The sequence below is a fragment of the Lasioglossum baleicum genome, chromosome 7, assembly GCF_051020765.1.
Source record: "Lasioglossum baleicum chromosome 7, iyLasBale1, whole genome shotgun sequence".
Lineage (NCBI taxonomy): Eukaryota > Metazoa > Arthropoda > Insecta > Hymenoptera > Halictidae > Lasioglossum > Lasioglossum baleicum.
The window spans coordinates 11,123,410-11,138,529 of NC_134935.1; the positions used below are offsets into that span (position 1 = coordinate 11,123,410).

Consider the following 15,120-nt stretch of genomic DNA (forward strand, 5'->3'; position numbering starts at 1 on the left):
AGTGACGAATAGACCGCGTTTATGTGAATTCGCTAGTGTTTGGTCACCGTGCCAAACTATGTTATAAACTTCATTGTAAATTCTGTGTATTGATTGGTCATTGGATTGGTCTTGAGTTTGGCAATAGTTAATGGTGGTAGTATATGTATAAAGTTTACATTCGCTTGAAACGCGATAAAAACGTTCGAATGACAAGAACAACAAGCATCCGCAGTCCGGTAATGATCCTGGACCGGCGTCCTCTCGAAGCGTGCGTGTCCTAAAACACGGGGCTAATTCCTCTGGATCAATTTCACCTCGACGCAACGACAGCGTAGCGTGGCGCATCGATCGTACCTATGGCGTTCCCGGTCCGCGATTCCCAGGATCGGTTGTCGCGTTCCACGCGCTTCAGCAATTATTCCTCCGCGAAGGATTAACGAAACATCGAGCGTGTTAGCGTCCTGATGGGCGAGAGGAAGAGGACGAAGAGCAGCAGGAGGAAGAGGAGGAGGAGGAGGAGAAGGGTAGATGGTAGCGCTTCGAGGGAGATAGAGAGCAGCAGAGGGGAGCGATTAGATTCGAAAAGGAGGGGCGGAGTTCGGAAATATCCCCCCGCAGCGATAGCAAATGATTAGGTACGATACGGGCTCGCGGATAATGAAGGTTTCGTGACCAGAAGCGGCGTCGGCGTCGACGGCAGCGGCGCTGGCCTCGGTGGACGTCGGGGCTCGGACGAAAATCGAATTTCGGGGCGATGAGAGAGAGAGAGCGAGAGAGAGAGAGAGAGAGAGAGAGAGAGTACGAGCTGTGGCAGCCGTGGCTACGATGGTGATGGCGATGGCGATGGCGATGGCGGCTCTCGACGCGAGGAATTCCTTGGATGGAACGGGGCGAGGAAACGCGCACCGCCGGGGTCCGTTCGTTCGACGATTACAATAAACGCCGCGCGTCCATCACGCTTCGCCGGCGAAAATCAATGAACCTGCCCCCCTCCCCCCTCCTCCCTCCGACCCCCGAACGCCCCCGCGGCTGGCCCGCGAAACAATGGGAACCGAATTTCAGGGCCTCCGAGAAACGGTGCTTCGAGGCCGGGGCTATCTCTCGCCGCCTCTCTCCCGAGGTCGCGGGCTCCTCCGCCACCGATACACGCGAGCGGACATCGCGAGCGAGATGAGAGAGCCGGTCGAAGCGAAGGAGGAACGGATCACGAACTGCCTGTGATTCATTCAATCTCAGGGGGGAAACAACGTGGAGCCGGTGGGGGAGATTTTTTTCGAACGGGTCAGATTGCTTTTTCGATCAACGCTTTAGCTTTTTGCGTTCGGGACTGTTTTTCAATTTTCGCCGCAATATAACTTCCTATCACTTTGATACTAACCGCGTACCACGACCAGGAAAATGATCGGTTTTCATTTTATCATTACTGATTGGACAGATTTCTTCATCCAAGCACATGGTTGCCAAGATCGAAGCGGCATCGTTGCGGTTTCGAATGTTGACATAAGGGTCTCCCGAAAGGGAAAATTTGTGATCGTTCGGTCCCACAGAAGACAGATGCGCGACGAAACGTTTCGAACACGCTGGTGGTCTGATCATAATGAGGAACATCGGCTATAACCAGCACGTAGGAGAAAGACGGCGGCGTCGGCGTCGTCGGCGACGCGGCCTGCTTTTCGGCCCAGAGTTTTCCCCGTGGAACGTAGCCTCTCCTAACGCCGCGAGCACCGGAGCTATTGATGAAAGGTGAGGGGGAATCGATCCGCTATACCGTGTACTGGGTGTCCTGTTTTCGGCCCGCGAGCAATCCGCGGAATCCCCGACGTTTCGGGAATCGCCGGGTATCCCGTGGCCACTGTATTTCCGATTATACCCGGTGCTCAAACAGTTACACGGAATTTCCTTCCGATGTGGAAACTGCGATCCGCGCGTCGAGGACTTTTCAAGGTCATGTTCCGAAAGCGAAAGAAATCAACGCAATCAAGTATTTCATGGTGTTTCAACGATCGCTAGATCGCGTTCTTTATGCATTTTCATTGCTCTCGCAAGCGTTATAAATAAAGTTTACTAGTTTACAGTTCCTAGTGTTAAGATGTTTAAAATAAAAGAATTTTGAAAGAACTGACATTTTATAATCTTCAAGAAATACAGTCTGGATATATGCGTTACACGAACAGCCATTAATTTAGTGAAAATTACAAGTCACTAATGTTTACATTCAACTATCGTGTAACAAAGCTAAAATACGAGCACGGCTCAGAGAATTGATACTGTTGAAACTTCTCCGCAACACAAGCATCGTGTACGTAAAATATTACTATTAGGTTGGAAAGAAAATTCTTGCGGTTTTTATTATAAAATCAAAATAACAAAAACCGTAAGAACTCTCTTTCCGACCTAATACATTAATTTACATAGGTATAAAGGTACGTAAAAAATACGCCAGGATCGACGACAATAGCAATTAACGCGGTGACTGCCGCGTCGTTCATAAATGGGCGACATTATTCCTCGATCAAGTTCAGGTACAAAGTGTTACGTCAAACTCGGGAACACTAAATTTTACGAGAGTATACGTAGCATACAGAAGCATTAAAGCAGTTTCGGTTTCTCTGACTGAACTGTCTTAAAATTGCGGCATTTAACGCTTTTATAATAAAAATGATTCGATCAAATACGAAACAGTAGTTCGTCGAATGTAAGAGAACTGTGATATTACTTTCAACTTATTAAAGCTGTTGATTGAAGTTCGCAGCGTTCTCAAATTAAGAATCGAAGATGAAATTAAGGTATTTATTCATATCGTATGTTTATTCAATAACACGAGAAGTAATAGAACAGAATGGAAAATATGTTACTGAACAAATCTATGAGTAAATATCTGAATTTTAGCTTTCAATTTTAATTTACAAACGCTACGAACTTCCGTTTCAACCCAATAGATACCTTAAATTTTGTATAGACCCTTTAAAATTTAAAACTAAAAAATAAAGCTGTTCCAGTTTTCGAGTCGCGTTCGAGCCGGGCACACGTAGTAAGTCCAGCGTCGCGTCGGTTCTCGAAAATCGGCCACCCGGTATAATTTCCATCGCGTTTAATTGTTCCCTCGCCGGCCCGTTTATCCGCAGCGCCGTGGGCGAGCGAAAAACGCGCGACCGATTCTCGGAAGGAGAGAGCCTCCTCTCTCTCCGGGGTTCTCTCGCTGGGGAACGACCGGGCAGAAACAACGGGGGAGAGAATCCGACGCGGGGATGGCGTTGGCGGGTCGGCGGGTAGAGGGTGGTGGATGGGGGGTATAGAGCTGGTGGCGGGTACCGGGTGGTGGGCAGAGTGGGGGCGGAGGTGGGTAAAGCGGGTGGCGGGTAGCGTTGGCGATGGCCGCGGCGGGACGAGGGCGAGGAAGGAAGCCAGAAAATGTGGGGGCGTAGATTCGCTCGTCCTTAGGGGTTTTCGAAGCCGCCGCGCCGCGGGCCTTCCGAGGGCCAGGCTTAACCGAAATTCACGCGGAAACACGCTCCTTCTGTTATTTTCCCCGGAAAGAATTACCGGCCCGAGACCCCGAGCAATTCCGAGCGAAATTTTCTAGCCGGAAGTTCGAGAATCCATCGGCTTCCCCGAATGCTTATCCGTCTTCAGGAAAAATTATTGATTCTACATTCGGTCTTCCGAATCGATAGTAGGAACTTTGGAAATTCCGTAGGCGACGGCATTCCGTGTTTCTCGAAGAAAGAATCATCGAATGCTGGATCGCGTGGCAATCTATATCATGGTCCGTTTCGATCCGTATTGGCTGCAATCTGTATTCGTCTATTCTAAATATAGACAGAATATAATAAATTAAGAATGTTCTGGAGGTATATAAAAACGCAACAAAATTTTTGAAAATTTAACAAGATACGATTCTTACTAAATTAATGCAATTACCAAAGTTTGGGTTCGATTCACTGCACCGTTTAAGAATTATAGCAACTTAAAGTTGGCACATTTTAACACGTCTTCTTATGGAGAATTCATAAAATTCCACTTCAAACCCTATTTAAACCTTAAAAAAACGCAACTAGAAACTCCAAAAAAATACACTCAAAAACAAAAATATACTCATGAATGGCTTTCATTCCGAATATATTGATGGATTTCGAATTTCTTGTACTTTTGTCTCCCATTGTACCTCCAGAACATCCTTAAAGAACATTGAACGCAGTTTTGGCGCTTTTGATAGTCTAACAAGGGAAGGACCACAAGTGTCCGACTTCGATTTTGATAATTTTTTGTGAAACGATGGCTTATGGATCCCTAATTATGTATGCAAAATATTAGGTGTAGTTACTCAATAGTTTTAGAGATATAAACAATTAAAGTTTCATACCTGTGAATCGCGCATGGTATATCAACAAGGTATGAAACTTCAATTGTTTTTATATCTTTAAAACTATTGAGTAACTACACCTAATATTTTGCATACATAATTAGGGATCCATATACCACAAAAAATTATCAAAATCGAAGTCGGACACTTGGGGTCGTTCCCTTGCAAAGGATTCTTTCATGACACCGGCAACCCCAACTGTTCATGCGAAGCTCTTGAAAACCAAAAATTTTCCTTTGGAATTGTTTACTAAGGCGCATAAAAATAATGTTGCTATTATTACTATTAAATATTTCATTATTACCAACAGCATGAAAAAAATACGCAAATAAAAATAAACTACATTTTATTTACATGTTAATGACTAGACAGTGCTAAATCAGTTGTATTCGTCTGTAATTTTCCTCGAGTGGATGTTCGTCAGCAACAAATCTGCGAGCAAGGAGAGGTTAGAGCGACTATAATACTTAATAAAATACTGCTTTGTTAAGTTTCTGTCCGAGACAAGGGAAAAGTGTGTTCAGATCGAGTCACTTGCCGAGATAAGTGAACTGTGCTACAACGATAAGCCCTCGTTCGATCGAGCGCTTCTCAGGATATAAAAAAAAAATAACGAATAAAGAGAAGATCATCCGCTATAAAAAGTATTCCTCAGAATGGTCGAGGAGCGTTCTGTGAAACTCGGAGGAAGAAAACACTTCCGCGTTCAAGGTCTGTCGTAGCTGTATATGTTTACGATATGTAGTCGAAAGAACTGGGTTATCTGAGAAATTCGCCGATTTGTTTACCTATTCAAGGGCCAAGCACCATGCGGATCGGTGTGCTGGTCGAGCCAATTTTTGTCAATATATATAATCTCTGTTGTTCTCATTTCCAGTCCGTTTAACCCATGCATGGTGAATGTTGTTGACAATTTAACTTCGACTGAACTTCTTACTGGACATGTAACAAACAGTTAATAATTTTCTCTGGCTAGACGGAAATCAGAATTCAGACGGAACGTTCGTAACTCGTGTGTCCTCATTCTTCAATTCTCGTATTTTTTGTGAAGTGCAGATTTAATGCTAAACAAAACACAATTAATTATTAATTCGTGGCCGATTTTCCGGAACTTCAATGTAATTGCTCAAAGTTTAAAAGATTTGAACATTTTCAATGATTCTGTGTAGACAGATAATATTAGAGTTCGAGGGACAACTCTTCACGAATGCAAAATCGACCGTGAACGTTTCCGCGAACGATTTCGAGATTCTCTACCTGTGAAATGACTCCGAGTTAAGATGGCCTCGAGACTCGGAGAGAAGGGTTCTCTTCAGCTAGGTAACCTCGGCCTTTGATTGTCGAAATTCCATCGTTCCGAGAGCCGCGGCGCGCGACGCCCGAACGAACAATCTTCAACAAGCACGGCGGATCGGCGCGTGTTCGAGACTCGATTTTCCGCGGCGACTATAACGAAAGGTCTGACAATGGCTGCGGGAACCGCAAATGCCTTGAAAAAAGGATGCCACGACAATAACCGTAAGTAATAACCCTAAGTAATCTGAAAATTACCGTGTACGTTGATCGAGAGGGTGAGGCTCCTCTGTCCTCGATCGCTGAAAGCCGAGGAATTCGAGGACGAGGGAGCTTCTCGCGGTGTCTGCGAGGTATTTTCGATTCAAAATGGCAGACGGATCGGAGGAATGCGGAAGACAGCGAAAATCGAACAGCAAAAAGGAACAAAGGCCAGGGAAATCCACGATATAAAAATTACGTAACGCTCGTGGGTGGAAAACACGTGCTTGTCGCACAAAGTGATCGGATTTTCCAATTTTATGGAAATATTGTATATTGTACTTTGACAAATATTTCCCGTCGAGTTTTATTCCAATTCCTATTAAACATAGAAAAGTTATGCAAATTCTCCATTAAAAAATTCAAGCTGACACGGTGGAAAATAATCAAAAAGTTTTTTACACTATGGAAAGTTAGTCTGAAAGCACTGACGACCAAGGTACACCTACGCTCTCTGTGAAAAATATTCTATCTCATGTTCGGCGAGATTGGTTCATCAAATTATTGTACGATTAACAATATTCACACACACTGCTAGCGTCATAGAGATACGCGTGTAAAGACCAGCTTCTATTTCGCGAAAACCCTACAAATTTTGTGCGAGCTGCTATTTAAACCCGCAACGCTTAGTTTTTTACTTCCAGGAAATGAGTTCCTCCGCATTTTCTCTCGTTCTACATATTTTCATATCTCATACAGAGATTGCGCTACTATTTGATAAAGTATTGTAGTATCGCGAAGATTGTTAGTGAAATATATGGGGGTAGAGCGAGCACGTGAAAGGGGAACAATAAAGCACGTAATATAAATGAGTAGCTAGCGACTTCGCTTGTGTTCTCCGTTTCCAATAAACCGTGCTTTCACGGGAAATTATTCAAACGCGACTGCACTTTGTATGGTGCCTTTGTTAGTAGGTTGGGTATCGAAATCGCGAATCAGAAATTTGTAATTATCATCGCGCAGAGAGTAGGACCTCCCGAAAAAAACACGTCAGAAACGGAACTGTAATATTTGAAGCGCGCGGCAGCTCGACTAAATAATTGTTCAAACAGAAATTTTCATTTTGTTCCCCCGGGGAATTTCCAGTTTTCTACTTGCGACAGGTTTCCCACGGGGGCGCGCTATATTACATTGCATTATCACACGGCCGGAAACGTGTGATAGCACCTTAATTTCAGCGGGAGATCCGAGTGGGCCGGGCGCGGTGGCCGCGAGCGGAAAAACTGCGCGCGGGTGAGGCGGGGGCGAGACGTCCGAGAGAGCGGTCCGGCAAATTTAAGTATGAAAGCCCGCGCGGTATAATAATGATTTCGGCCGTTTCGTACGTTCGTTCGTATCGTAAAAGTTTAATGCGCCGCTTAACATACGCGGCTGCGTGTAAAAGGCCGCATTACGGAAGTCATTTGGCCGACACCCCCGGTCTTCCCCGTTTTGCCAGCCCTCTCCGCACGGTTAACAAAAGCTGCATAAAGAGTGGACGTGATTCCGCGACGATGGAGAACGCTCGAAATTAAACGGCGGTCTCGAGCCCGGATTCGCCGACGCCGTTCCTTTCCGGATTATGCAACCGGGGATTCGGGGGCGGGAGGTGGAGGAACCCGGTCGATCGTCCGCTTCGATTCGCGACTTTATTACGCTGACGGTTGAACCTTTAAACCGTTATAATTAGACCGTGGACGTGTTTACGCGGGCTCGCATTTTCATATCATAGATTAACCTTGCGTAGGCCGCGGCTGGTCCGACAGAGACACACGCAGGATCTCTATACATGTATTATATTATAGCTCGTCACAATGGGGTATTTATATTTTGTTCTCTTACGTTCGCTCCGAAGTAGAATCTGACTTTTCATACCTTGTATCGTCGCACGTCGCACAGTGGGTTGTGAACGACAAATTCTGAGAGATTCAGACATTTTCTGAGCAGTTTGATCGTATTTTTAGGGGAAAAATTGTTGAAAGTAATGCAGTGTAAAAGTGGGAAGTTCAAAAACTTTACCTTTTATTTTCTCAGTTATTACTAGACTGCGGATGTTTATGCAAAATCAAAATCTTCTACTTGAATGTTGCAACAAACTGGAGTGAAATTTTTTTTTTAATATATAACTTTCTTTTTTAATACATTTAATAGGCTGCAAATAATACAACGGCGTTTCTCAATTTTTCCAATGACTTCACTGCTTGAAATTACACCTACTCATTTTTGTCACAAATGCATAAAATCCACAGTCTAGTTTAGATGAAAGAAAAGCGAATCTGAAGCTACAAAACTAGCTTTATTGAAAGAAATTTTAAAAAATTAACTAATTTCCAGGGGGGTGATTTTCGTAAACAATCCTTCGTCCGTTTTAAATGGGTGGTACAATGTGAAATAATTTGTTTACAAGAAGTAGAATCGGCAGATCACGATCAGAATTACGACACGATTGCTATTCAACAGCACGCGTGCCTGACGAATCTTAAAATACGATTTCCTCTCGACATTAGCGTCTACAAGAAGTAGGATCGGCAGATCATGATCAGCTCTATGAACCGATTCCTATTCAACGTCACGCGGAAACTTCAAATTCAATTTCCCCGAAAACGCAACCTCGGACAAGAACGTTTTACTCCACCTCCTCGACTTATTTTTGCATCGAGATCCACTCCTGTTCCAGTTACACCGCCAGATCGGAAACAGTCCGTATAAAGCGTTGGGAAAAGGGAGTTTGTGTCGAATATTTCCGTAAACTCTAGCTGAGCGTGAAGCGTCACCGATGTTCCTTGTTAGCGAGCCAACATAAACGCGTTGTCGCCACTGGAATTTCCATTTTCCGTTTCCGATCGGAGGTAGGCGGCTTTTTCGGAGCAGAACCGAGACGACGGGAATGGGATTTTCGCGTCGTAAAAGTCAGGGCGCGACGACGGGCGCGCGTAACGCGTTTACAGTCCGCGGAATTAGACGTTCGCGTTCGAACGACGAAAAGCGCGAGAAACGTCGGATACGACCAAAGCGGTGCAAAGCGGTGCGGCGAGAAGAGAGTTGCGTGTCGTAAAGTCTCTCTCGCGAACCTGACCGATGGGGTCGTTAACGTATCCGTGCTTATTATTCAAATTAAACCGCGGCGTTTACCACCGGGCGACCGGGCCCGTTTAAACGCACGATACGGACATGCCGCGAACGTTTCTCGTTTGCCCGCGACTGTCTTCGTTGGCTTTCCTTCCAGGCATTTACGCCGAGTCCCCACTTGATGAATTTTAACGCGTCACGTATGACCTATCCCCAGATCCAGGAAGGATCGGATCTCAACAAAACTTTCTGGTGAGGTCACACAAAAAGAATAGTAGAACTATCCGATCTACGAAAAAGCGCGGACCGCAGAGTTTTTCTTAGATCAAGACACACTGTAGATTATGCTAAAATATGGATAGTATAACACATGTAAGAATTATCTGTTTCAGAAGGAAAGCCAGCCTCAGTTAAGAGGTTAAGCATACTCGAGCTGCATCTTCGAAGGTGATCTGTTTGTAAATATGATCACGTTTATATTCTTATATTTTTTCATAAGGAACTCCTGTTGGTAAATTTTGAAAAAGGGTCAAACTTTCGATGACAAGCGAGGGAATTTTCGGTGGATGTTTCATTTACGGGGATCAACAGCGGCGTAAAAGAAGCGTGTGCTGGGAACGCGGAACGCGTCCGTGGTTCGCACGGTGTAAACGCTACGCCTTCTTTTAATATATGGCGGTTATGGTCGCTGGAAACCGCGGACAGCCGCGCATATTCATGGACGTGCGCCACGTCGAGTGTGAAGTCAAGGGAGAACGATTACGGAATGGCGTCGGGTTCCTCGCATCTCGCGGCAAAGAAATTGATGAAAAATGTACGGTTACGTAAGCCGACGCAATTTACTGCCGCCACGACACGTAAACAGCATAATTGGATCCCAACAAGCTATAAGTAGAATGTATTTCTCAGCGCGCTCCGTCTCGAAAATCCTGTTTCATTTAAAGAAATCAAACTAACCGTCTAATTATCTTTGAACGCGATCCGCCCACCGCTGGCACCAAAGAAACGGCGAGAAACTTCGAAGCGGTCTGTACACAGGCTGATCGGTAACTGGTGGTACGAACGAAAAGGGAATGATTCTACGTAAGAAATGGGTCGAAAATGTGGGACAATATATTTTCAAGTGGGGCTTTGTTTTCGAGAAAATCGAGTTTCAAAATTCGGCGAACGCGCCGGGGACATTTGTCGATAGGCCCGTACCAAAAAAAGTGATTGTCTCCTTGTCCATGCGAATCATAAATCTGAAGTTGCAAAATGTGAAAGAATACTTTATATATTCGTTGTTACACGTAAGAATATTAATCCTACATTATAAAATACGAATGTCAAGTATAGGTACTTACAAATGTTTCAGAATCTTCTGTTCCTCCGTCGGATCTTTTTGGTACGGGCCTATCGACGAATGTCCCTTTAAACATTTGGCGTATACGTTTATACGTATAACTCCACACAATCAAATTTTGCAAAAACTGTAACAGCTTATATCTCAATAACTATTTCCTACTACCCTTCCTGTATTATTACAAAAATGGCGAAAAATTTACTAAGAAAGCCTAGTTACGACAGCCTCCACTAGATGGACAAATTGTCGAACGAAACTTTCTCACAAGTACTAAAACTGTCACCAATTAGTATATTAATAACTTTCCTGAAGACATTTGTGTCTAAGGCAGGACCCGCTAGATAGCCTTACTGATGAGTCCTCCTATAGCGGGTCTAGGACGAAACACACCACCTGTTTTCCTCCAATAGAATAGCGCTTGGCATGTTGTATGATTCAAACCCGAATCCAGAACGTTATAAGTTTCAAAATCCGAAGCGGAACGTTTCATGCCCTACAAACATAGCTATTCAGTGTAGAATTTGATCGAACCGTAGCGCCGCGAAAAATATTATTATCAATAACTACTTGTTTGCGACATATAGCTTCTTTCAAACTTTTTCTCTTCTGACCGAGTAGAAGGTGTTGATGTAAAAACACAACTTTAACAACAATCTTCTTTGTCATAAACAATTTTGCGGCAAGATTCTCTTACAAATGTCCACCGATCCGGAGGTGTAGATTCATCCCTAAAACGGATGACCATTACTTTTTATACACCCTGTACCACCAGTTAATTACCGATCACCCTTTACAAATAGAACGAGAAAGAAATTTACACGGAAGAAAGCAGAAAAGAAAAAATGTGAAAACAGTGAAAAAAGGAGCGAGAACGGTATAAAAAGTGCATCGTTTTGAAAGCGCCGTGAGCGTAACTGCAGCTTAAACAGCGAAAATGGTTGCGCGGGGAATTACACAGGGAAAAAGCACGCCGGTTAATTTGTCTGTCGAGGGAAAACATTTAGCCAGAACCGTGGACAGGAATAATCGTGTTTCGAATTCGGGTTTCGCAGACGGGTCCCGCTATTACCATTATTATAAGTTGATGTGACGTGACGTAATGGGAGTTAGAGCCGTATGAATGGGCATAGAGCAACAAGTTGCCACTAAAAACTGGGAGTGAGTTCGTGAGTTGAGTTCTGCTCGTTACACCTCTATATGTAGTTCTTCCTTCCCTATACTATACGCCGTGCTATATACCTCGGCCCGTTATAAACCCTCCGGCTTTTAAAGCATTCTTTTTAAAGCGGAACTGTCCTAACAGACGTCACCGAGTCGTAATATTCCGCCGCCAGTACTCTCGGTCCACGTGACTGCCGATCCTACATAGCGTATATATCTTCCCGTCCCTTTCTCTTTCACTCATCGATCCAATTTCTGACATAATATCAAAAGACCTTGTACCCTGCGAAGTGTTAGGTCGGGAAGAAATGTCGCGTCCTTCAAGGTGAAATGGAAATCATTCTTTCTCGAATTTCCCTCGAATGGACCGCCAATTGTATTGTTTTGTCTCGAAATACTATCCTAGTTATTATCATTATTAATATTAGGTATTTAAAATACTAAATACTGTTTCTCTAATTCCCGCTCGAATTGACGTCCTCCAATTACATTGCTTTTTAAAAATACTATTTTAGTTATGGGATTGTATCTAAAATTCGCTAAAATATATAATTTACGCCAGAATTACGGGACCCTTCAACATGACGGGTGTCAAATTTTTTAATTTTACTATACAAAAACGATTTAAATTTACTGTAAATATAAAAACTATGAAAAACATAAAATAAATATAAAAACTATTTTTTACTATATAAACGATTATTGAGATTGTAAAGGTACATCCAGGAGGAATTATTCGGCAAGTTTATTTCTTTGGCTATGCGTGACAAAAAGGATAGACACATTCTGATAGTTTCTTAAAGTAATGAGTAGACTGCGGATCTTTATGCAATTATGGCTTTTGAAAATTTTGAAAAATTGCTAGGATAAAATATGACAGAAGATAGTACGATTTTCATTTATTTCAGATATAAAAACGCTACTACCATCGAAAGTAAGATTCTATTTTATACCACTTTCTTAAAATTCATCTACAAAAATGGAAAATTGCATAAACATCCGGTGTCTAGTAATGAGAAATAGTCACTTTGAGTACTCCGTGAAACCAGAGTGAATTTTAATAATGACGTAACGATGTAAACAAAAGAAATTTCCGGACACCCTGTATATCTGTGGCCGTGGCAGGTGAACGCGTGAAACAAATCTCACCCCTTTACGTTCCCCTCCCAGCCCCGTGGGCCATGAAACCCGGAATTATGAGAGAGCGAAACTTTCCGAGTGTTTACCTTTAAATCTTTCCTCCGTGCGCACGGGAGGAACCGGGAGGGAGCGCAATAATGGGATAAAATAGCGGACAAACGTGACAAATGTATCCTGACAGGCCGGCAAGATATATTTCCCTTGTCGTTCGCCTCTTTTTGCCGGCATTTAATACACGATTCCACTGTTGCGCTTACCGGCCCGTTCCGGCCCGTCCCGGCCCGTCCCGGCCACTCGACAGATCCCTATCGCTCGATTCTCTTTATCGACTCACGGTTTATTACTTTTTCTTTTTCTCGTTTTTTCCTTTCTTCCTTCCGTTCCATCCGCTCCTTCTTCTTCCCCTCTTCTCCTTTTCTTGTCTCTTTCTCCCGACACTTTCTCGCCGACCCGTTTGTTTTTCCCTTTCAACGCTTACTACGCCACTTCTTGCTCTTCGCACAATGAATCGGAGTTAGCAGCAGATAGGTGGGGAGGAGGGAGGGTTAATTAGGGATAATTACTGCGCGACACTCGAGAAACTTTCCACATCTCGATTTCCTTCGTTTTCTATTTTCTTTTTCCAGCTACTACTTTTCTCGTCTTCGGAATTTTCGAGGCATATTTCTCTGCCGAAACTCAATTTCATCGATTAAATCTGCTACATTTTGATCTTCATTTAACGAACACGAGCTGGCAGAGGTTACACGGATTATTGCACCGATAAGTTCAGAAACATCGGACTTCTCTCTCCTTTCTTCAGCGAGTTCTGTCGGGAGTTTTTTGACAGATTTTCCTGTACAGACTTTCCATCTCGAAAATTGAATTTTTTTGCACTTAATTCGGTACTTCTTGTTCTTTGTATACCGAATCTGAGCTGGAGGGACTAACCGCGGATAATTGCCGCGACAAGTTGAGGAACTTTTGACGCTCCGGATTTTCTTTCTTTTCTTGAGCGAGTGTTCTACGGCGGAAATTTTGGACCGTAACTTTATGCGGAGACACTTCGCGTTGGAATTGAATTTTAAATGCTGAATTCTACTCGGTTTTATTGCTGTTAATACTTTAGTTACTTCAGTGGTGTAGCGCAATTGTTTGAGCAAACATTAAACGAAATTTACCTAGTTACAATCTACGAAACTTTTTAATACATAAACATTACGGTAGAACCTCGATTATCCTTAGATCTATTATCTAGCATAGTAACGCGATTTGTGGGACAAATCAGCGCAATCAATTACCTCTTCTATTAATAAAGGAAAACTGTATTGTTTCACTGTATTTCACAAAAGCAAGGACAGAAAAAATTCAGCTTGTCACTTAATACTAGGGATGGGATCACGTACTCCGCGAACAGGTTCGAACTTTGATTGAACGAATTCGAACTTTCTACATATAAGTACATACTTCGAAAAACAGGAATAGTACACCTAAGTATACTCGAAGCTATGCCAGACAGTTTAGAATCTTTTTTAATATACTTTGGTAAACGGAAATAATACTTGCAAGTATATATTCGAATCTTGATCCAACAGATTCGAGTTTTATGAATATCGTACCGGAAATTCTCTTATTTTTCTAATCATTATCCTTTTTACCTTTAAAATCAATCATGTTGTCCCAGGATAAAAAAAGAAATAGGATAAAACCAAGTATTGTGAATGAAATATTATTCTTAAATAGTTACGAATTTAATCAAGAAAGTGCTTAAAACCTATGCAGTTCTGATTTCCAAGGTTCGATTCCTTTCAACATCGAAGTACTTATAAGTATCTTTTCAAAACTTGTAAGTACTCATTCCGAGGTTCGATATCAGTTTGTATAAAATGAATACTTTTCAAATATAATCATTGAAACATTATTGCTTTTAAGTAGTAATCGAAACCCATGAAATGAAACTTGGTTATTGAAAATGACTCGGATTCGTGAGTACATATTGACTTGATCCCACCCCTAATTAATACATTTCATGTGCCAAAAATAAAAATTGATGTAAACTTTATCCAATGATTAACAGTTTTCCCATTAAGCGGTTCAAATGTCGAGTTTGCAGAGTGCAGAGGCGATTGCAAGGGGAGTGTTCGTGATGCCGAGGAACTCTCCGGAAAATTTCGGGCGTGTTCGTGTTCTCCAGGTGCAGGATGGGGAGGGGGGGGGGGCGAGTGCTCGATCGGTAACTAACAACAGAAGCGGTTTACAATCGCAGCGCGGCACTGCGTTACACTTTCCCGGGATAGTCCTTTACTTTGTCCCTACGACAATCCCAACGATGACGTCAGTCGTGGCAGCTTTGAAGTTTAACAAACATCGATAGCAGCCCCGGCCAGCGACGTTTCTCTGTTATCCTCTGGCTTCTAAGCAAATACGCGGCCGAGTCTCTTTGATGTCGCCTAGATGCTCGCTTTCCGCGATAGAACGCGCGGCGGGAGAGCACCACCGAGTGTCCTGGAATTGGTCAGCCGGTCTATTCTAAAGATATCTACCACCCCCG

The 15,120-nt window shown here is 43.2% G+C and overlaps 1 protein-coding gene across 2 annotated transcripts in view; it reads right to left on the reverse strand.

Moving 5' to 3' along the window:
* LOC143210892 (dynein regulatory complex subunit 7) overlaps nucleotides 1-14,783 on the reverse strand; it is a 54,451-nt gene extending 39,668 nt beyond the window's left edge. Inside the window, exon 1 of one of the 2 annotated variants that reach the window (XM_076428159.1) lies at nucleotides 12,935-14,783. In XM_076428159.1, the coding sequence (XP_076284274.1) occupies nucleotides 12,935-12,976 (42 nt within the window). In that variant the 5' untranslated portion in view covers nucleotides 12,977-14,783. The remainder of the gene's footprint in view (nucleotides 1-12,934) is intronic. The other variant, XM_076428160.1, reaches the window with a different exon arrangement.
* Nucleotides 14,784-15,120: the final 337 nt, after the last annotated feature.